Here is a 22,922-nt window from a genome sequence, read left to right as displayed (position 1 = left end):
GAGAACTTCGTAGGATATGCTAGGTGGGCGACAAAAGAAAAGGAAAAGAATATGCTAAATGGAAGGCATATTAAAGTTCATGACGTTAACTTGCTTCATCTGATTAGAGGTGGATTGGAATCGATCTAATTGTATTAACAGATTAAAACTTCATAAAGCTTGTTATTCTGGATCTAGTTACAAGTAATCTGAACAATTTACAGCTAAGTGCATATTAATTTGTTTTTATTTCCAGTAATCTAATGTCATATTTGACTCTTTCGAAGCGAACAGAGGGGAGAAAACTCTCTTGTTGTTACGAAACAACAAAGAAAGCTCTCAACAACGTAGAATAAAAGTGAACCATGTATATTATTTAGTAAGAAAAATCCTGCCGTATGGAAAGATTTGGTAAATATTGTAGCTTGCCTCTAACAAGAAATAACTATTTTGGACATTAGCAAAAACAAGACTTGGAAACCGAAAATGGAAGACGATGAGCACAATTGGCCGATTTACCACGTAGCAACACGGCCATTTTGAGGCGCCTACTATTATCTACAACTGATCCAGAAAATCTCCATTGCTCCAAGAGGTCATGCTTTTCACTGAGCATATAGTATCCAATATCAATGTTATTGATCAACACAGAAACATTGATATGAAGAACACGAATAACAAAGAAGAAGAGAGCAGCAGGACAAGAAAAGAGAATAATAGAATTATTTGTTAGTGGCTTTAAAGAAATTTACACGATCGATGGAACTATATAGAGATTTATATAAAATGAAATTAGCTAGTGTGCCTGGTATACCTTTCCTTTGTTTTATTCACTTGTATCTAACAATCTTGAGCATAGAAGTCAATAATCTCCTTGAGATTAAGCTGAAATAAAGAAGAACAATCATTGTACATCAACCACAACATGTGCTCGAACAAAATGGCATCCACATCCACAAAAATCACTCTCTTCTCCTCCCTTGATCTACTCGTATCATCAAAAACTCTGTCCTTCTTTACTGTTTCAATCAAAACCCGAAAGGGGCTCTCTTCTAATACAAACGGATCAACCAAGAACTCTTTCCTCTCTTTTCCCACCACCACGGTCACCGGACTGTCCAAATCGCCGAACCCATCTTCAGTTAATGGCCGATAGCCTAGTCGTGACCTCGTGTAGCACTTTCTCAACATTGATACAGGCAAGACCAAGCAATCCATTGCCGTTAATCAGAGCCTGGGTTTTTTGTACAGGAATAATGTGAGACCACAGTGGATACAATGTTATAATGATAGTGTTTGGCTAATATTTATATACAAGATTAGCTTGCGTGTGCATAACTTGCATAATGTGAATGGAAGTGAAAGCAAAGGATTGGAGATAGATGAGAAAAAGGTTGAAAGGGTCAAGGCTGAATAGTCTTGCCACCGGCTAGACAGAGAAAATTGTTAGCAGCAAGAGAAGTGTATTTGTAAGCAAAGAAAAGGGTGCATTAACCATTAAGTAAATTACTAAGCTTCCTGGGTTTTTTTTTTTAATTGTAATATAGCCACAATAAAATATTTATAGGGCACAATAAAATTAATATTTTACTCTTTATTCTTTAATTTTTAAAAGTTTACTTGATAGGTAGGAATATCTGTTAATCTGTTATTTTTAATCTGTTCACCTTCATTTAATATATCTCAACATTATTTTTTTTTTTGAATGACATGTGTGTAGTAGTGAGGTCTAGTTTAATGTCAATTAATTTTTTTTTTCCTTTTTTTTTTTGAATTGCATGCAGGACTAGCCCTTCAATTCCCTTTTTCTTTTAATCTAATTTTTTTTAAACTGTAATTATTTTATTTACATTGATTGTTTCTAATTGAATTTTATTTTTTATTTTATCCCTAGTTGTTTGATCTTGTTAGTTTTTTTATTAAATTTAATTATTATTATTTTAATTGCTATTTTTTTCAAATATTTTCTTGATTTATTTGTTTTTCTTCAATTCCATCTTGAGCATTTCTTTTCATTAATTTTTATGTCAAGTTTGATTTTAATTTTTTTAATTGTTATTTTTTAATTATTTTTAATTGATGTTTTTCAATTATATCCCTAAACATTTAATTTCATTTATATTTTCCCTAAATATTTAATTTTAGCTAGTTTTTATGTTGAATTTAGTTCTAATTTTTTTAATTAATATTTATTCTGTTTCGCATTGTTTTTTGATTGATTTTTTTTTCTCAATTTCATATCTTAATATTTATTTGGTTAAGAATCTTGCTTTTTTATTTTTTCAAATTTGACTTTAACAGGTTCATTTTAATTTTATGACCTGATTCATAAATCTAAAAGAATAACAATGATTGACTTTGATCTTTTTTTGAAGTATTTTTTTTATTTTGCTATTTAATTTTATGTGTTTCATTTATTCACTTCATTAGCTGCAAAGTTCACTTAAATCATTTTTTTTTCTTTATACTCATGACCCAGTTCATGGAAAGCAATGCTTAACCTTTATTCTATTTTTTCTAAATTAATAATTTCTTTAATAGTTTTTTCTCTAATTTTTTAATTTATATTTAAATTAGAACTCCTTCTCTCTTTCATTTTATTTGGAGAGCCTCTTTTAAATGACTATTATTTTTTTAGTTATCATTTAAATTTGAAGAATTTTTCTTGTTCATATATATATATATATATATATCTTTTGTATAGATAAACTTTATTTTTAAAATAAAAAAGTTATTTTTAGATAATATTTCTAATATGTGCAGCCTTGCATGATTTTTTTATTTTAGTCGATCAATTTAATTTGTCTATTTTTATTATCATTCAGTTAAATAAAAAATTATTTTATTAAATAGATTTAGCAAAAAAATAGGGTAAATTTCCTATCTATCGAGATTAGATATCTTGATCTATATTTATCTCTTGATTTTTTACATTTTATTTTCAGGTATCATTAATAACTTTTTATTTATTTATTCGTACATATAGTTTTTAATTTATTTAATTTTATGTATGTATAATTTAGATTTTTTAAACTATAAAAATGCATTAAAAAACCTATATATATATATATTTTTATAAAAAATAAAAATATTTGACCTTCATTAAAGCATGGGTCACGGATTACATATCTATTTTGAATCTATAATATGTAATAATTGTGTGTAGTTGTTAATACATATATAAATATAATAGGATTTGCTGGCAAGAAAAATAGCCGTTAGACTGAGGTAGAATAGAATCTCCTGGAAGTAGGAATTAGTAGTCGACCTGGACTGCCGACTTGAGTTCTGACAAGGACTCCACTTTATGGTACCGCGTTAATTAACTTAAAATTCAAAGCTGATAGACACTTGGCTGCTGATTAATCCCATTAGCTCTCTCACTACCGCGTTTCGCGCGGGACTAAACTTTTATTTTTTATGATAAAAAAATAATATTCAACTGTCATAAATATATTTTTTAAAAAATATATAATTTGAATTATATATCAAACTAGATTAAATAAGCTGATTTTAATTTAATTAGATGAAATAAAAATAAAAAACAATAATTGATAGATTAAATTTAAAAAAAAAATTGATTAGGATAACTTGAGAAAAAAATATTTTTTTCAAAATGAAATAAACGATGTCTATAAAAAACAAAGTAAAAAACAACATTAAAAAAAATCAATTTTAGTTAACTTGAATTAGCATAACAAACGTATAACTCCAATCAAGGTTGAGTTAACTCGGGATAACTTACCAAACTCGCGGTCCAAATCATGAGATTTGAATAACTCAATAAAAAATAAAAAAAATTATAAACCTTTAAAAAAAACTTTATGTTAACTTTTCAAACTTATGACTCAAGTCATTAGATTCAAAATACCATATTTGAAAAAAACATGAAACTCAATTCTCAATCAAATCAGATATTCAATAATAAAATTGAAAAGAAAAATCAATTTAGCGAATGGATTAAAAGAATAGCAATTAAAAGAATAATGATCAAAATTCAAATATCAAATAAATTTTAAATTTGATTAAATAATAAAATTAAAAAGAAAAATTAATTTAGCAAAAGGATTAAAAAAATAAAAAGAATAAGGACAAAGATTGACATAAAAAATAATAATAAATTTATGATTGAATGATGAAGTTGATAAGAATAATATTTTTTATTCAAGAGAGCCTAAAAAAATTAAAAATCAAAATAATAAGGATCAAGTCGAAAAACATAATATCATCAATTTGGATTGAATTATAAAATTTAAAACAAATAAAATTTTTACTAGAGGACCAAAGACAAAAATAAAAAATAAAAACCAAATTGAAAAATATAATATTTATAAATTGGGATGGAATATTGAAATTAAAAATAAATAAAAATTCTAAAAAAATCAAGAATAAAAATTAAAAATTAAAATAATAAAATCTGAAATTAAAATACCAACAATAAAAAAATTTATTATGATCTTTGATTGATTTATTGTGTTTGATTACATATGATAATTGTATAAATGTGTGTGATTATAGTGTTTGTATGTGTTAATTAGTGAAAGAGAATGTATAAGTATGGTTCATGATTTTATTTTATTTGCATGTGTTAGAACAAATTAAAATGATAGCACCATAAAAAAATAAACAATGATAAAATTGCCCATTAGGCCTACATAAAAAAACTATAAACCTATATTTCTTTTAAAATAAATAAATAAACAATGATAAAATTTTTAATTTATAAGATTTTTTTAACAAAAGAGCTGAAGCCCATTTTACCACTCTCATGGATCCAAAGCTATTTCTCATCATCTATATAGGTCTATATTTATTTTTAACAATTTTGATGTAAATTCTTTTTTTTAGAGATATATATAAAAAAAATTTATGACTCTTTTATTTTTAGAAACTTATATCATTTTACGACATATTTAAAGACTAATGTTAACCTTCAAATTAAACAGCAAACAAGATGTTTATATTCAACAATTTAAATGTAATATTCATTTTTAAGAATAAACATCAACTTTTTTCGATAAGTCTTTTATTTTTAAAGACTGGTGTCATTTTCTAACATATTTAAAAATCAAAATTAATTTTTTTATAAAATAATTAGAAATTAAATACTAAAAAAAAAGCTAAAAACAATCAAGATAATTAATAGCAATCACAAAAACAAATTTAGAAGAAAACACATTATAAATATAACTTTTGTAACAAAGAATATTGTAAATGTGACATCATTTCATTAAACATAATCAATCACTTACTTAAATCATTGAAACCAATGTATATTTTAAGATCCTTAATTTTATTTAATTATTAAATAAGGATTTTTAATTTTAAAATAAACAATTTTGTAATTGATTTTAAAGAATCTCAACTGACATCATAATGTAACAAAATCTATTTTCACAATCATGTAACACATTAAGTATGAATGGTTACCTCAAGCAAGTGTTCATGTGCCACACACCATGCAAATCCCACACATTCCATGTAATTACTCTCTACTAGGTACACACTTCACACCTTAAAACTACTTGGCAAGATGGCTTAGAGAAATTTAAAGAGAGGAACTTCTAACGTGAAATGAAATGGAATGTAAGAAAGTTCTAATACAGTGGAAGGCCCCCCTTATGCCCTGCCAGATCAGCGACACATGTTATTCCCTTGGATAGATCCCTAAGGTTAAAGTCAACATCGTCACAATGTGTTTTTCCTACTTTTTATTTATTTAAGATAAGCATTTTTTATTAGTGATGTATACCATGTAAATACTTTGACTATATGCCTTGAGATATCCATCCATCTTTTTATAAAGAGAAAAATTAAGAATTTCATCAAAAAAGTCAGATATATCTTTAAGTTTTTATGTATTTTTACCACAAAAACTCAATAGATTATTAATGAACTAAGATATATTAATATTTTTTTAATGATTTTTTGTTGCTTAAACATGTTTTAATAATAAACCATGTTTTAGAGGTTCATTTAAAATAGAATTGAGCCTAGGTTATGGGCTTGACTCAAATGCTAGACATGCTACTTGTACCTCTAGATCCAAGCATTACACCTCGACCTAGGTCCAACACATAGGCTATTGGACTCTAGATCCAAGCATTACACCTCGACCTAAGTGTTAGGCATCATGCCTAAGCCTAGATGTTAGGTGCATGCCTGACACCTTTTGGGTCTAGGCCATATGTCTAGGCTCAATATATATTTTAGTGCCTCTTAAGCCTTGTCTTGTGACCTAGGTCTAACACATAGGCTATTGGGTGTTTTTATTTTTTTATTATCTAACTTAAGATTCTAATATAGTTTATAGTCAATCTACTTCTCCATATGTATAAAAGAGTCTCTTATGACTTATCACATTTCTATTTTATTAAAACACATGTTAAAGATATTTGTTTCCTATTAACATATGAGCTAGGGATATCTATCCCTAATTAATATTTATGTAATAAATATTTAACTTTCATTAATAATATAAAAATAGAATGACTTTCTAATTCTTTCGTTCAAACAAAAAAACAAGTTTATAAATATAAATAACTTTTAAACCATTCAAGTAAAGGGTTTATAATTTTCATTTTTAACATAGATGTGTCATTTTCTTACGACACTTATTTTCTTATAAAAACAAGAATAAATAACATTATTTTTAGAATTTAATTCTCGTTTATGTATTTCTAATAAATCATAAGAAGGTTCTTTATCCGAAGAGGATTTTTTAAGAAGGTGTTAAGATTTTTACATCTAGCTAGCACTTTTTTTTTGCTTCGGATAATGGATGTATCAACATGAATTCTTCATTATTCTATCATTTAATTATTAAAAAATTATATTTTTAAGTATTTTAAATTTTAGAATATCATCAAAAAGCTATTGCATATGTGCTTCCTTAATATTTATTAATTGTTTTGGAATAATTTATAATTTTTTAAAAGAAATGATACTTTTCAAATAATTTTTTTAAAAAAATATATTTGACCATAATTATTGAAAGTTATGATGAGCTAGTTAGGCCGACACAACAAATATATATTCATCCTATAAAAATAATATTGATTTCATATATATTTTTTTAAAGTTGGGATATCAATACTAGCCTATGAAAAACAGAAGATGCACTCTCCGTTTTGCATTTATAAAGGTCATATGACCTTACATCCACCATTTGAGGGTAATTTTCAATCCTCCGTAAATGGTAGATCTACAGGGGAGGTTTACATGACTTTTTTTAAAGGGCCGGTTTTCATTAACCAAAATATATATGCCATCAACGATAATTTTTAATAAAATGTTGTATATTTATCAAATAAATATAATCAAAATAATCTTAGAAAAAATACACATTATTTTGGAAGTATATTAAAAAAAAATAAACCCGTTTGGGTACAAAGATTTATCAAGTCATGAGATATTATCATATTCTTATTTATATCCAAATAAATAAATAAATAAAAATACCTACTTTCACTTCAATTACCCTGAAGTTAAATGTTCCTTCTTGTCTATTTTCGTAAAAAAAAAAAGAAGGTATAGTTCCTTCCTCTACCAAATTATATTGTTGGTCCTGTAGATTGACTGTATCTACATTATATATATAAAAAAAATACCTAAGGGTCTCAGTAAAACATTGTGAAGCAAGACTTATTATAGTGTGAATTGTTATAGTATAATGACATCCTTGCCCTCCAAAATACAAACCAAGAAAGATCAAATTTAAGGGTATAATAGTCTTTTCATGGGATTCATTTGGTTTTCCAAATTAAATACAGATAAATCAATATTTTTATATTTTTGTTGTATAGTGAAATTAATAATTTACTCTTAAAATAAAAAAATTTAAGGGCATAAACAAGGGCTTCATAGGTTTTTCTATGTTTTAAAAAAAATAGTTAAAAAATTAAAATACCCTTAAAAAAAAAATTATTGAACATGCTATCGGGGCTTTTCCGTTTATCATGGTTTTTTTTTTATTCTCAATTTAAATGAAGGGCAAATCAATCTTTTAATAAATCATAAAAACCCTTAAAAGGAATTAAATGTGTTTTTTTTTATTAATAGGAAAAACCCTTAAAAGGAATTAAATGTGTTTTTTTTTTATTAATAGGAAAAGCAAAAAAAAAAAAAAAAAACAAAATGAAACTAAGCAATAACGGGGAAAAAGAAACCCCACCAATATCCTCTGGCGGGATACACCAGCCAGATACATAAAAATAAGTTGAACCACCCAGCCAATTACACCCTAAAAGACAATCAGCTGGTGGTTGTGGAAGATAATGGGTGCTATTGCTAACATCCATATCAAAGGCATCGTTCGGTAATCAGTCGGCCACTTGATTAGCTTCCTTGAAACGTGCTCAAACGGACTACCCAATCTGTGCACAACAGCTACCGAATACGAACAACCAAGGGCTACAGCTGTGATGCTTTCCTTAAATAAAAATCAAATGCCACTTAAATTCAAGTTAGCTGTATGTACTCTATTACGTATTGACACGTATATGGGATCCGATTCCTATGACCTTGCACTACCTTGGCGGTGGCACCGATATCTGCTGTGACTCGATATATCCTAGGCTATATATTTGCTTCTTATACTAGTCTATTGACCATTGACAAGATAATTGTTCCACATTATAATATTGGGTTGAATAAAGTTTTTTATAATAAAAAATATATTTTTATTGCTAATGTTTTTTTAGCATAAGTTTTAAAAAAATACATGGGGATTAATTCAATATAATTTGATAGATGAGTTCATGAACAATTCAAATAACAAAAAAAAAATGTTTAACTCATAATAAATGTTTAAAATGTTATTTTAAAAAAAATATTAAAATAAAAATATATTTAATCGATTCAAATAAATTTAAATTAACTTGATAATTTAGATTTATGAAATTATGATAATCTTATATATAACATTTAGCTATTTTCATTTAAAGTGGAGTGCGATATCAACATAGATGTGTATTTTTTCCTTTTTTTTAACTTCAGCATGTTCAATATCTATATTGTCAATGCATAACCAACTATTTTATTATCTCTATTATTCTTTTATGCTAAACCCATGCATGTCAACATCGTAAACTTGCTTGCAAATAAATAACAGGTTCATGTAAGATATATACTCCCATAAGAAATTTCTCATAATGTATGAAGTATTTCATGATGTAAAATAATGCTTGGCTTTGCACTTCCTGCACAATTAAACACTAATTAAATATGTTACAGTGAAAAAACAAAAAATTAATCATTATATGAACAATAACCTTGATTTTTAAATTCAGGGTTTTATAGGTTCTAAAGAAACAATCCAAATAATTTTCCCACTTTCCTAAACCCATTCAAGTTTCCGAGCATAAAGAATGAACAAAAAGTAACTCAGGGATTCATGGGTTCCACGGTTACTTAAGGAACTACAGATTTCACCTAATTTTACGCATTTGTTTTGTTTAATCAAGTAAACCAAACAATATTCTAAGGAAATAAAAATAATTAAACAACTATTAAATCCACTAAATTGATTATTGAAATCTCGATTCAGGAAAACAAGTGAGATCACATACCTTGATTCGCCTAGAACGATAGCAATACATGAGATACATTTCATAACTGATGAAGTGAACAAATATTAGAATGCAAAGACAATTGACTATGAAGCACCGAAACTTTGATTTTATAGATAGATTTAAATGTTCAAATATCAAGCTTAGAGTTTATAGAATTTAGTAAAGAGCTTTTCTGTAAAAATCTTACACACACACATATAGAGAGGGGGTTATTGTCTGCAGGTTTATGGAAGTAATATACTACGATGGATTGATACAGTAGTGATCTGTTTCTTTTGTATTATGGTTTGTTCTACTATATATGAAGTGTTGTTCATCAATAAGGATTGACCGGAGGGGATGAAATTAAAATAAAAATAAAGAGTGGGAATGAGAATGAAAATTAAACGAAACCCTTTTCACGAAAGAAGAAAAATCCTTTTCAGTCATTACAACGAAAGATTTACAAAGAAAACATTAGAATTCAAATAAGATAAATTTAGATAGACATAAATTATGATCAACAATGGTTTTGCATATAACATAAAAATGCAGAAAACCGGTTGTACGGGCAATAAATGCCCACCACAAAGCCTTTAGAGTGATTTGAATTTGGAGTGAAACGGGTCAAAACTCCAATGGTGGCTTTTGTAGTGCATACAATTTGGAGTGAAACGGGTCAAAACTCCAAATTTGTCTGCAAAATGGTGGCTTTTGTGGTGCATAACTAGACCAACTCTTAGATTGAAGCAATTCAAGATGAAATCGCCTAGCCAAAGATTTAATGGGACACCAAGTAAATTATACTAATAAATTGACGCAACAAATAGCAATAAAGAATAATGAAGTTTATTATAAAAGAAAACTCTCATTAAAAAAAAAACACCATAACTATATAAAAAAACCCAAATTATTTAAATTGCATTCATGATTTATTAAGAGGCTATTACAACTCTTTCAAACATAAAAGATTAAGAAGAATAAATGATAACAAATAAAAAAAGGGGGCTGCCACTAGTTGCAGATTTCAGCAATCCGCAGCAGCTCTCGAAGAAGACGCCATGAGGTAGACTCACAATGTAATAAGTTATTAGGAGCTATTTCAATATTCTTAGTCTTTTGTTATCAATTGTTAACATTCCATATCATCCTAGAGTAAACAGACCGGCTTTATTCTATATTTTTCTTTCATTGTAGTTGGAAGTGAATAATATATATCGAGTTTCATTAGAATCCTGAATCTAACATACAACAAACAAAAAGAAATCTTAAAATTTAAAAGTTATAGATAAATTTAATATGACTATAATTATGAAAAGTGAAGAGACTTGATATCAAACAATATTAGATAAATAAATAAAAATTCTTTACATATCAAATTTTAATTTTCTAAATTTGATTAAAATTCACACATATTTTATCTATTGATTTCTATGTAAAATATAAAAACATTCATATGTGATAATGTTCCAAAATTCAATTTTTTTAGTATTTAGATTATGGTTAATCATATATTAACATCATGATTCCATTTTTCAGAGTTGATGAGGTGAATGATTAGTGGTAGAAAGTCTAACACCTGTAGCACAATCTTTTTTTTGTGGGGTTTACAAATCCTTAAATGATAAAATTAGTAATTTTTAAAAGAGAGATTCCAATAAATAAAAGAATAAGCTTTAAATTCTAAGATTACAAGAGTGTTTGTTTTTGTTTTGGTATGATAAATGTTCTAAAATTTAAGAGCATTCATATCTAAAGAATATAAATTATGAACTCTTTACTAGGTGGTGCAAGAGATATTTATAATCATTGGACCTTGATATTTTACTATAGTGGAGGGATTACAAGGTCATTTTCTCCTAATAGCATTAATGAATAATAAATATCTCCCACACAATATTTATAAGAGATAAATATTCCTTACACAATATTAATAGAAATATGATAGGCCCTTAGAAGACTAAAGAGATGAACATTCTTAAGATTAACAATTTATGCTAAAAGTCATAAAAATAAATAAACAAAGCTTTATGACTTAACATAGGGCCTCTAATGATCATTAGCTTATACTCACTTAGAGCTTGGCACAATGCCAAGCCCATAGGTAATGGATCTCACAACTTGTCAGATTCATATTCGTTTAAACTTAGTGTGTAGCTGACCCCAAGAACATTAGGTCTAGTAGCTTACTAGACTGATGTCTGCTTGAACTTAGCGTATAGCTGAACTTATGGCTATCAAGCTGACAGTTTACTAGACCCATACTCGTTTAAACTTAGCGTATAATTGAACCTAAGGATGTTGTTTCAAGCTGTAATACCCAATATTCTGAAGTTCAGTTACGCGTTGAGCCTAAAAGGACATGAGTCTGGCAAGCTACCCAATATCCATGTATGTTTGGGCTTAGCGTGTAGTTGAATCTGGTAGCTCGCCAGACTCATGTCCTTTTAGGCTTAGCGCGTAACTGAATTCAAGAATATTGGGTATGACAGCTCGATAAACTCATATTTATCTAGGCTCAACTTTTTGCTGAACCTACAGTGTTGGGCCTAGCACCTCACCAGTCTCATATTCATTTGAGCTCAACATGTAGTTAACTCCAAGAATATTAGGTTTGGTAGCTCGTCAAACCCATATTTATTTGAGCTAAACACGTGGTCGAACTCAAGAACGTTGAGTGTGACAGCTCAATAAATACATGTTCATTTGGGATTTTAGCGCCTAATTGAACCTAGTGACATTAACTCTAATTGCTTGTCAAACCTATACCTAATTGGGCTCTGTTCTTAGGCCATGTTTGTTTTCATAAAAGTAGTTTTCGGGAAATCACTTTCCAAACTTTCCTGTGTTTGTTTGTCATTAGAAAAGTTGGTCAATGGAAAAAACTTTTTGGTCAACAGAAAACACTTTTAGTCAAAGAAAAATTTGGCTTAGTTTTCAGAAAAGTGCTTTTCTTTTTTGTTGTGTTTGTTTTCTGAAAAGTGGTTTTTAGAAAATCATTTTCCAAACTTTCTTGTGTTTATTTGTTGTTAGGAAAGCTGGTCAACGGAAAATATTTTTCAGTCAAATAAAAATTTAGCTTAGTTTTTAGGAAAATGTTTTCCTAAAAAATTTGGGCGAAAAACACTTTTCGAAAGTTGTGAAAATTTTAGAAATGTCATTATTTGCTGATTATATCAAATTTGATCCTCAAACTTTTGATTGTTATATATATTTTGTTTTGAATATTTATTTTTTAATTTTATTTTTTAAAATTTAATTTTTATATTAACTTTAGTTTTTATTTTTATAATTATTACTTGCTTTTCTCCTATTATTTTTTTATTAAAACTTTTTATCTATCAAATTTGGTCCTTATTCTTTTGATTGTTACTTATTTTATTTGAAATACTCTATGAAATGTTAATTATTATTATTTTAATTTCTTCATCTTTTTTTATTTGATCTTTATTATTATGATTATTATTTATTTTGTTTGAGATAATTTATAAAATTATATTTTTTTAATTTCATTCTCATTCAACTTTTTAATTTGTAAGATTTGTTCCTCATTATTTTAATAAACTTGAGAAAAACAAAATATTAATAAATTATTTTCTAATTTATTTTTCCTAACATAACCAAATACTGGAAGATGTTTTCCAGTTTATTTTCCATAACACTACCAAACATCGAAAAATAATTTATTTTTCAGGAATTCACTTTATCTGAAATTCACTTTTCAAAAAAAAACAATTTTCCTGTAAACAAACGAATCCTTAATCACGTTTAAAGACATTAGATCTAAAAACGAGCTAAGTCTATTTGATTTGGACTTAGTATTCTATCAAGTCTTGATATATTAAGGGTGGACATAAACCCCACTTATCTATTATTGGACTACACCATGCATTTGAACCTTTTAATTAAGGACTTAAGATAAAAATTATGTTTTAAAAATATATTGATCCATCATATACAATTTATAAATATTAAAGTATGTAATAATTAATTACAGAAGAATTTAAACTTATTATAATGAGAGAACGAGTTTCATATCGAACTTCAGTAACCAAAATATATTGATCCATCATAAGTTGCTAATGAATCACCATGAAGTTATAATGTTTGCTGCTGAATCATCGAAATTTTAAACGTAATTGAAGGTATATAAATGCTATAAAGATTAATTATTTCATTCCATAACAAAAAAATGGGATATGATTTGTATGGGGAGTGGAAATGGAAATAACTATATATCACTCTTTATTTTATGAGACAGTATCCTGGATTGGAGCATTGAATGTGATTGTAATGTACTATATGAAACCTGATTTATTAGGTAGAAAAGATTATGCAAGGAAAAGACTTGAAATTAGTATCCAAACAATAAATCAAACCCTAATTGAGTTACATATATATCACGCAATTAGGTTTCTAAATTTCTCAATTGAATTCTTTTCGAAGCCCTTCACCAATTTCAACAAAAAAACCACCACGCTTTCTATAAATGATTTTTTCTTATAAAGAAATTACGGGACTCAACAATGGATATAAATGCAGGACTCAATTGAAAATCTCCTGAATTATTTTTGCTTTTGAGAAACCAAATTAGGATAAAAATATTTTCAGTTGTCTCGATTAAGAGTTGGTATTATGTTTGAGAGAGTTATTTGAGGTTTGCTCAAATAAATTTCCATAGCTCCAACTCTTCCATAGTCTCTAGTCTCCACTACACAAAACTCACTCGAAATCACATGGTGGAAGTGAACAGAGACCCTAAGAAGATTGGATTTTATTGTACAAGAGAACCATCACTATCCACATCTCTCTCTCTGTTTCTTGGCTCGGAATCCACGTTTTACTAGCCGTGATTGCTAATATTTTTGTCCAAATCCATGTCCTTAGCCATCACCTTCACGTGGCTCTTGAATCTCCCAAGATTCTCTCTTTTTTTACTTCTTTTTTAATTTCAATGGACAACAAACAATCCCATCATTATATTGGTAGAGTAATAGCATACTTTTTTGTTTTGTTTTTTTATGTATGTGGAATGTTCGGACCAGTTTGCATGTATCGTGATTAATCCCTACGACCCACTGAATAAGGCAAAGATGATGACAAACATACTTTCTTGACCATCTAACAAACAATCCCATCATTATATTGGTAGAGTCCTAGCATACTTTCTTGACCATCTAGATGTGCAGGCATGGCAATGTGACCTGCTATTTGTAAATTTATTTGCGTTTGGTATGTGTGATAGACGAGCTAACTAGGTTATAATTTCTTTTGTTTTTGCTCCAAGCATGTCTGGTACACATGTTAAGACTTAAGAGGATGAAATTTTTATTGTTGATAAATGTGTTACACAAGTTTATAAGTGAGCATGTCCAAAGATTTACTGTAAGCTCTAAAGGTGGTTTTTTTTAATATTTATGAATTTATCTTATTGATATTTTTTAAAAAAATCAAAGGGATATTTTATGGAGTTTTAGTATATCTCTAACATTGCTTTATTTCGTTTTTCTTCTTTCATTCGGTTATTGTCCCAGCCTATTTCTTTTCTTTATTATTTACTCAATTTGCATTTGGCCCCCCATCTTGTATATTTAGTTAATTTTAGTCCCATTATTATGATCATTTTATTAATTAAACTTATTTTAAATTAAGTTGGGCAAAAAAGAATTATTTTCTTAGCATTCTCATTCCAAATTAAATCTTATTTTTTTTTCAATTCTTGTTTTTTTAAATAATGAATTAACTTATCATAATATTGAAATTAAAGTTAACTAATTATGGAATAAATGAAGAAATAAGCTCAAAAAAAGAAAAAGAAATTGTCTTTGGCTATATTTTTCCCCACTAAGCTATTTTGGACCAAAAAAACTATGTGGAAATTTAATTTCAAGAGCCCCACTGCTTAAAATTACAAGACTTCTCAAATCACCAAAATTCTTAAATCTCACCAACCCCCTTCTTTTTTACATCCCCTCCCCCCTGCAAGTGGGCAATGACAACACAGTTTATTCTCATGGCGAAGTTCTATTAACACTGTTTCCGGTAATCCGATACTCTCCTTGATTGATTTATGATTGATTTTACACAGCCCCTTTTTTGTTAACACTCTTTTTTCTTTTTTCTTTTTTCTTTTTTTCCAGATTGTAATCTGGGGAGAGGTTAAAGTTCTGGACTTTCGATTAAGCTTTGATCTTTATTTGCATCCTTTTCTCGTCAAATCAAGTTTGGTATGATTCTTAATACTATTCAGTTTTCGGACGGTAACTGAATCATTTGTAGAATTGACAAATTCATTTGTTGCATTTATAATAATAGATGGCATACTTTCGTTTTTCACTTTGATGCTAATGCTTACCCATCACCTCCCTTATTTATGGATTGTGAAGAAACCGCATTTGGGTTCTTGTTTTCTTCTTCACTCTATTTCTTATAGCTGATTCAATGCTTGAAATCAAGTTAATGTTGATTTGTGGTCGGAAATGACTGGGGAATGAAAAATTGAGAAGCAAATACATATATTTAATGGGAAATCGCACTCCTCATATTTGATGTGTTGCAGTGCTAGTATGAGAATTTGATCGTATATTTTACTATTGAATTACATTGTTCAAAATTGTATATGGACTTGGTAAGAGAATCCACTGGTTGGCTCGGATTACAAATTGTCTCTACCAAGTAGAAGATAAATGACTCATTTTCAGGGCCGCTTGAAATGAAAATTGAAAGAAGAGAGTTGTGGGAGCTCATACTTGTGTCCTCCTTTCGTTTTCCTGGTTTTAGAACACGTGCACCTGAATGTATTTAGAAACATCAGTAGTTGGTGAGGATATTTTTTACTAGTTTTTGTTTTCACGATGCTATTTGTTCTACAAACCTGGAATAGTCCGCCCTCCACATTTTGCCTGACAACTTGTATTTCTCTTCTGCATTTTGTGAAAAATTTGTCTGTTAACCTGCAAAGAAACAATGAAGGATGTAGCATGGCATCTGTTTTGCACTTCAGCTATATTTTGCCTGAATATTTATGTGGAAATTTAATAAGCAAACAATACTTCCATTGCTGTTGTTTCCCTTGGCTTCAAATCAAACATTATGAAAGTAATTCAAGTCTTTCCCTTTAATCCCTTGAATAACTCGAATTCATATTTCCAAGCTATCTTGCAGATGGGGGACGTAGCGAAGGACTTGACTGCTGGGACGGTCGGTGGTGCAGCACAATTGATAGTTGGGCACCCTTTTGACACCATCAAGGTCAAGCTCCAAAGCCAGCCTGCTCCACTCCCTGGCCAAGCTCCCAAGTATGCTGGTGCAGTGGATGCTGTGAAGCAGACTTTATCTGCTGAAGGCCCAAGGGGGTTATACAAAGGTATGGGAGCTCCACTTGCTACTGTGGCAGCCTTCAATGCTGTTCTTTTCACAGTGAGGGGACAAATGGAGGGATTGTTAAGGTCTCAACCTGGTGCCCCACTTACAGTTAACCAGCAAGTTGTTGCTGGTGCGGGTGCTGGAGTTGCTGTTTCTTTTCTTGCTTGTCCCACTGAATTGATCAAATGCAGGTCAGTGCCATCTCTCCTTACCCTCGCAACCTTTCCTTACCTTTCTACCTGATTTTTCTTAATTTTTGAATGCTCATTATTTTGCAAAGCTTTCATTTTTTGACTGGGCTGTGTATCTTGACAACCTGATGGTTTTGGGCAGTTTCTGTCTTACCTGTCATGTCCTGAATTCTTCTAAATGGCAAAACAAAAATGTGTCTGATTTTCCTTCACCCTTTAGGTATTGTCGTGTCTTTTCTGGTTCACCCTGACATTTAAGTCTATGAATAGTCCTGAAAATTATCAGGCAAGGGGAAAAACAATATTGCCAAATGAGATTGTTTCTTAAAGTCTTAGAACAACTTGAATACAATCCTGTCTTTCTCTCGTTTCTCCAACAACAAAGTGGTGGTTATGCCAGTATTTTTCTAGTTATGAAACATTCCTGGCAGCAAATAGTTTTAACTTCTTCACTTGCCATTTCTGTTTCTTTCTTGTTTTGTTTTGCATAACCTGGTAGATCTTTGAAATCTACCTCCTAATCAGTTGGGGTTTCCTGGTGGAAACAGGTTGCAGGCACAAAGTGCTTTGGCAAGTTCAGACTCAGCAGTGGTGGCTGTGAAGTATGGGGGGCCAATGGATGTGACCAGGCATGTTCTCAAATCAGAAGGTGGTGTGAGGGGTCTCTTCAAGGGCTTGGTTCCTACTATGGCACGTGAAATTCCTGGAAATGCTGCTATGTTTGGTGTCTATGAATTGCTGAAGCAGTCCTTTGCAGAAGGTGAGGATACTTCTCAGTTGGGAAGGGGATCTTTGATGGTGGCCGGTGGCCTAGCTGGCGCTTCCTTTTGGGTATTTGTCTACCCCACGGATGTTGTTAAAAGCATCATTCAAGTAGATGATTACAAAAACCCCAAGTTCTCTGGGTCTATTGATGCTTTTAGGAAGATCCTGGCTTCTGAAGGTATCAATGGCCTGTACAAAGGTTTTGGCCCTGCCATGGCTAGAAGTGTCCCTGCAAATGCAGCATGCTTCTTGGCATATGAGGTGACGAGGTCAAGCATGGGGTGATTGGCTGCAGTTCTTTCAGAGCAAATAACTGGATTATTCTTCACCATTGTTATCATATTCCTGCTCTCAAAAAGCTTTTTCAAGTAATTGTTTAGTGATATGATAACAGGTTATGTCAAAAGAACATGCTATTCATCCTTCAAAATTAATGAGCTCGGGTGCTGGAAGAAACACTCGCCAGTCACCAACAATTTAACATGCAATAGTTGCATTTTGTTTTCCTGAACATTTAGTTTCTGATTCTCGTGCGACTAGTAAAAGGCAGGGCAAAGCCTCAATCAGTAAATCAGGATGATGGGATAAAAAACCAAGCTTCACCCAGATGCAAACAGATGAAACTAGCTGCTTTGGCTAACTGTATAATAACCCAAAATTCATCGATTCTTTTTGTGTTTAAGGTGGAGTCACCCTTGGTTACAAGGACAAAACATGCACCTAATGTCTTTTCACAGAACGGCAATCAGCCTTTTCTTATGCAAGGTCTGAAGTTCCAGGTTGCAAGCATGTAACAGCTGTTTCATTCCATTCCATCCGAACTTGTTGCGATATTTCTGTTAGTTTATTGCCTCTTAAACGGTTGATTTCCATGTTTGATTCATTTAAGTTTGAAACGAGCTAAATACAGAAGAAGGGTTCATAAATTATTCCCATCGTGGACATGGAGGCAATGACTGGCTAGTTACAGTTTTCTTACTAAAGCTTCCGTTTTTCCGCTGCTTACTGGTGACATTTGGCTCAGACATCGACGACATTAGAATGGATGCCACATAATGTAACAAACTAGCGTTTGACTAGTTAGCGCACTCCATTGGGGTTAGAGTAAGCTGCTTGAAATAACAAACCTGCGCGTGACTAGTGAGGAGGACTAGAAATTAGTAAACTTAAAAGGAGGGAATCTGTAACCGTTGCAGACTGGGAAGCTATATGACAGACAATACTGAAGCCTTACAAAGGTTCATCAAGTTAGGCATTACAGTGACAACAAAATGGAAGCTGCAAGACATTCTCATTCCTCCATGCCTCTTGTTCCTAGATTGGATCATTTGGATTTCGTAGTAAGTTTGTCTTTCCCAAAGCATCTACGGTCTCATAAATACTGTCTATCAGTCAATTTTCTTCACTTGCACTGTGTGGTGTCTTCTTAACGAGTGTGGGTGTTTTTTTTTTTACTTGTGAACAAATTAAGATGAAATATTTAGAAGGAAAACGACATTTACCAAAATGGCGAGGAAATTGTTCGGTTGAAGGTGCTGGGAGGCAATCCATGCCGATGGATTTGGCAGTGAAGGAGGCTTGCCTTAAAGGGTCACTGATGGATCGAGTGGCATGTCTTGAACATAGGCTTTTTCAGGTGAAATGTAGCAGTACAACCATTCAAGTATTTTTCTTTTGAACAACAAAGACTACAGTTCAAGCTGACTACAAGTTTTTTCTTCCATTGCTTTTTCTCAATTCAGTTCTTATGTCCAATTGCTTAATTTGATTTCTGGACATTAATTTCTTATTTATTAATTTGAAGAGGTCCACCAACATTATAATGTAATACAACAATGTTTTATTTCTGAAGAAAAAAATTTGTAATCAAGCATATCTATCTCTAATGTGTTTTAGAACTCGGTGACTCATTGGAGAATTGTAGCCTAATTCCTCTAAAGAAAGCTAAAAATTGCTTGCGCTATTGGGATTTTTCTTGTGTTCCAGCTTTGCCTAGAGATGGACTCCAGCAGCACATCAGCCGCTTCATCACGGGCATCTGGGGATGCATCTTCTGGGCAAGGACTGCCAACTTTCACGCTAGCAACTTTTAATAATCCAAATCAAGGACACAAAGAGGAGTCCCTAGACCATGCTAACAGGGTTGAACTTCAGGTATAGTACACGAACTGTTGAATTTTAGAACTGCATGCATATAATTTACTGCCTTGATGACTCCCTCCAGTTCATCATGTAAAATCTCGTTTTTCCCTCGGTTAGAAACACGTATACTAAATTGAAACCTCAATAGCAGTGGGAATTTAACGAACCATAACTCTAGCGCAACGAGGCGGATCTAAAAATATCATTGTCCTAGATTAATGTTGTTTCAAAACATTGCCACGTTTTATTAATTTATCACTGCCTCGGAGTTTTTTCCCCCTGATAATATGATGATTATTCTATTTGTTTTACGCTCGGGAGAAGTCTCAGATACAAGAACAAGAGAGGAAGCATTCGAAACCTACGAAGCAAGAACTTGGGAAGAATAGGCCTAACAGAGATGATAAGAAATGCAAAAATGGGAAGAAGAAAGTGCCTCCCAAATGGCCTCGCTTGAAACTCTTAGGGTGTTAATTAATCTTAATTAGTGACGACCGCCTTCTCCTCCTACAAGTCAACTGTTTTGTTTCTTTCAGAACATTTTTTGAGGTGAATGTATCAATGTCAAGGCGAGATTTAAGGAGGACCTATCCCTGCTGCGTACAATTAATCTTATTACACTGTAACGCATCAATTCAGAATGTTATGTTGTGATTAGCGTTTGTACCTTGTGTTGAGGTTTTGCTTTGATATGAAAAATTAAGAACTTCAATTCATTGATTAAAAAAAAAAACCATGTTCAAGTTTAAGAAATTAATTTCAATCGCTAGAAACCATTACCTTGTGCTGCCAGAACCTTATAAAGTCCCACCATTTTGGAAATTAATTTGTCGCTTGAATTGAGAACCAATTTGATTTAAAATGTGTTTCAGAATGTGTTAATAATTATGATTTAAAATATTTTTTATTTTAAAAATCTAAACATCATCAAATTCTTTTAAAAAATATTAATTAATGTTAAGAAAAGTCTAGACATCTCCATGTTTCAATGGAAAGGAATAAAAAAAGCTCTTAATGCAAGCAACTATATTTTATGAGCAATCCAAGAAACCAGGGAGTAGAACCTAGAAACACAATTATTGCAAGAATTTAAGAATAGGAAATTTTTTATTCATGGCTGATGGTATTCGACCGTTTTATAAATTTGTTGATCGAGTTCGGTCGGCAGGTGAAGGGTCTTTCTGACAAGGTTCGTAAAGTCTTCGAAAGAAATTTCAAGGAGAAAAATTATTTATAATCGTACGTACATTTTTATAATGCACGGAAAGGGGGGAATGTACATTTGGTTTCATATCAATGACGTGACAACGCCTGCAAGTGGATAACTACAGCCCAACGAGTGAGTTTTTTTCTCTTCAGTCTTTTTTTAAAAATGTTTTTAAAGTATTTTTATTTTAAAAAGATATTAAAAATATTATGTTTTAAATTTTTTTTATATAGTTTTGATATATCAATAAAAAAAATAGTAATTTTAATATATTCTTAAAATGTTCTTAAAAAACACTAACTAAATGCCAATATAGAAAGTGATTAGCTGGAAAACTATGGTTTGGTGCCAGAATTAACACTCCTTAAGAATTGGACGCTGCCATGCTCTCCATGGCTGGTAGTGGTATCACATTGCACTTCTGATGGTTTATCTATAGTAGCATCGGCAGTGGTTAACCACTGTATATATTATATTCCTTTGATATTGTCGTAATATTTATTTTTTAAAATATTTTATATTAAAAAATATATTAAAATAATATTTTTTATTTTTAAAATTTATTTTTAACATAAAAAATGAATTATATAATGAAAATATGCATAAGCTATTACATATTTAATGAAAGGAAAACTAATATTTTATTATATTTAATAATGGTTAACAATGGGGTTAATTAAAAGTTCTTAATGCAATAAAAAAAGAAGAGTAAATTGTTGTATATATTGGATTAGATTTGACCAAAAACCACTAATTAAAAGGAGATTATTATAGCTCAATCACCAACCTGTTATGTTAGAAGGGCACACTGGAACTAGTTTTGAAAAGATAATGTAAAAGAAAGGGCATGCGTATCTAGTTTATGGAATGTTAAGCTAGCTTGAAAGTCATATCAAGGATTTAAATACAATTAGATATACATATAGTGTTTAAAGGTGACTGAGATTACACCATTGAAGCAACATGAATACACAAAATCTCATAGAATGGTTTAAACATTTACTATTAAATATGAGATCGTGCATAAATGTTGTAAACTATCTGATTGTACTATACCTAAAAACCAATAATAATGTTTAAATAAAGACTCATATGCTTGAATTAAATATATATTTTATGGATAATGGGATGCATGGTTGTTAATGTGTTGTAAAAGGGTCTTCATATGCTTGAACTAAATATATATATATATTATGGATAATGGGATTCTTAGTTGTCCATGTGATGTAAAAGGTTCTAGGTAGATTAAAATGTGATGAAACTCGCAATGTGATAGGTAATTGGACTATCATTAAAAAGTATAAAACCAAAAGAATCATTGATAGTGAAAACTCGATCTTTTTCTTAAAAGGTTTAATGAGAAAAACAAGCTATTAACATATGATTCATGTTAACACGATCGACGACATATAAACTAGCTTAGTGTTTACCAGTGATATGAGAGGTTTAACCTATTGTTCTTAATGAAGTTTTAGTATTTAGTAAAGAAAATGTGTCTGTAGTTCCATGGCAGAATTGTACTAAAGATTAACTTCATTTGTATGGGTGTTATGTTGTTTCAAACAAAAATATAGATAGCTTTTGTAAACACTAATCAAAACTAGGAGGAAGCACGAGGCTTAAATAACATGAAACAACGTAGTTTTTATGCGTGTATCTTTTCTTATTGTGATAAGAATAGATCATGGTTTAAAGCTTAATGCTATCATGGATTTAGCTCAA

At 30.2% G+C, this 22,922-nt stretch overlaps 3 protein-coding genes across 4 annotated transcripts; 2 read left to right on the top strand and 1 right to left on the bottom strand.

Moving 5' to 3' along the window:
• Positions 1-281: 281 nt before the first annotated feature.
• Positions 282-1,342, bottom strand: LOC105128288 (uncharacterized). Its single transcript, XM_011029883.1, has 2 exons — positions 794-1,342; positions 282-587 (listed from the first exon to the last, which is right to left on the bottom strand). Exon 1 carries the CDS (start codon positions 1,195-1,197, stop codon positions 820-822), a length of 378 nt encoding a protein of 125 aa, XP_011028185.1. The 5' UTR covers positions 1,198-1,342; the 3' UTR covers positions 282-587; positions 794-819.
• Positions 1,343-15,405: 14,063 nt separating this feature from the next.
• On the top strand, positions 15,406-18,334 carry LOC105128287 (mitochondrial carnitine/acylcarnitine carrier-like protein). Of its 2 annotated transcripts, none has more exons than XM_011029881.1 (4): positions 15,406-15,572; positions 15,671-15,757; positions 16,684-17,086; positions 17,635-18,334. In XM_011029881.1, exons 3-4 carry the CDS (start codon positions 16,695-16,697, stop codon positions 18,134-18,136), a joined length of 894 nt encoding a protein of 297 aa, XP_011028183.1. In that variant the 5' UTR covers positions 15,406-15,572; positions 15,671-15,757; positions 16,684-16,694; the 3' UTR covers positions 18,137-18,334. The 2 variants fall into 2 exon arrangements, with proteins under 2 accessions (XP_011028183.1, XP_011028184.1); XM_011029882.1 differs by having other exon boundaries at positions 15,407-15,572; positions 16,695-17,086.
• Positions 18,335-18,457: 123 nt separating this feature from the next.
• On the top strand, positions 18,458-20,467 carry MSP2 (microspore-specific promoter 2). The gene is made up of 4 exons (XM_011029948.1): positions 18,458-19,191; positions 19,323-19,487; positions 19,838-20,005; positions 20,318-20,467. The coding sequence occupies exons 1-4, from the start codon at positions 19,123-19,125 to the stop codon at positions 20,465-20,467; spliced, it is 552 nt and encodes a 183-aa protein (XP_011028250.1). The 5' UTR covers positions 18,458-19,122.
• The last annotated feature ends 2,455 nt before the right edge of the window (positions 20,468-22,922 follow it).

The sequence above is a fragment of the Populus euphratica genome, unplaced genomic scaffold, assembly GCF_000495115.2.
Source record: "Populus euphratica unplaced genomic scaffold, PopEup_1.0 scaffold49.1, whole genome shotgun sequence".
Lineage (NCBI taxonomy): Eukaryota > Viridiplantae > Streptophyta > Magnoliopsida > Malpighiales > Salicaceae > Populus > Populus euphratica.
Note: the sequence above shows the minus strand (reverse complement) of the source record. Positions and strands in the feature narration are given on the sequence as shown.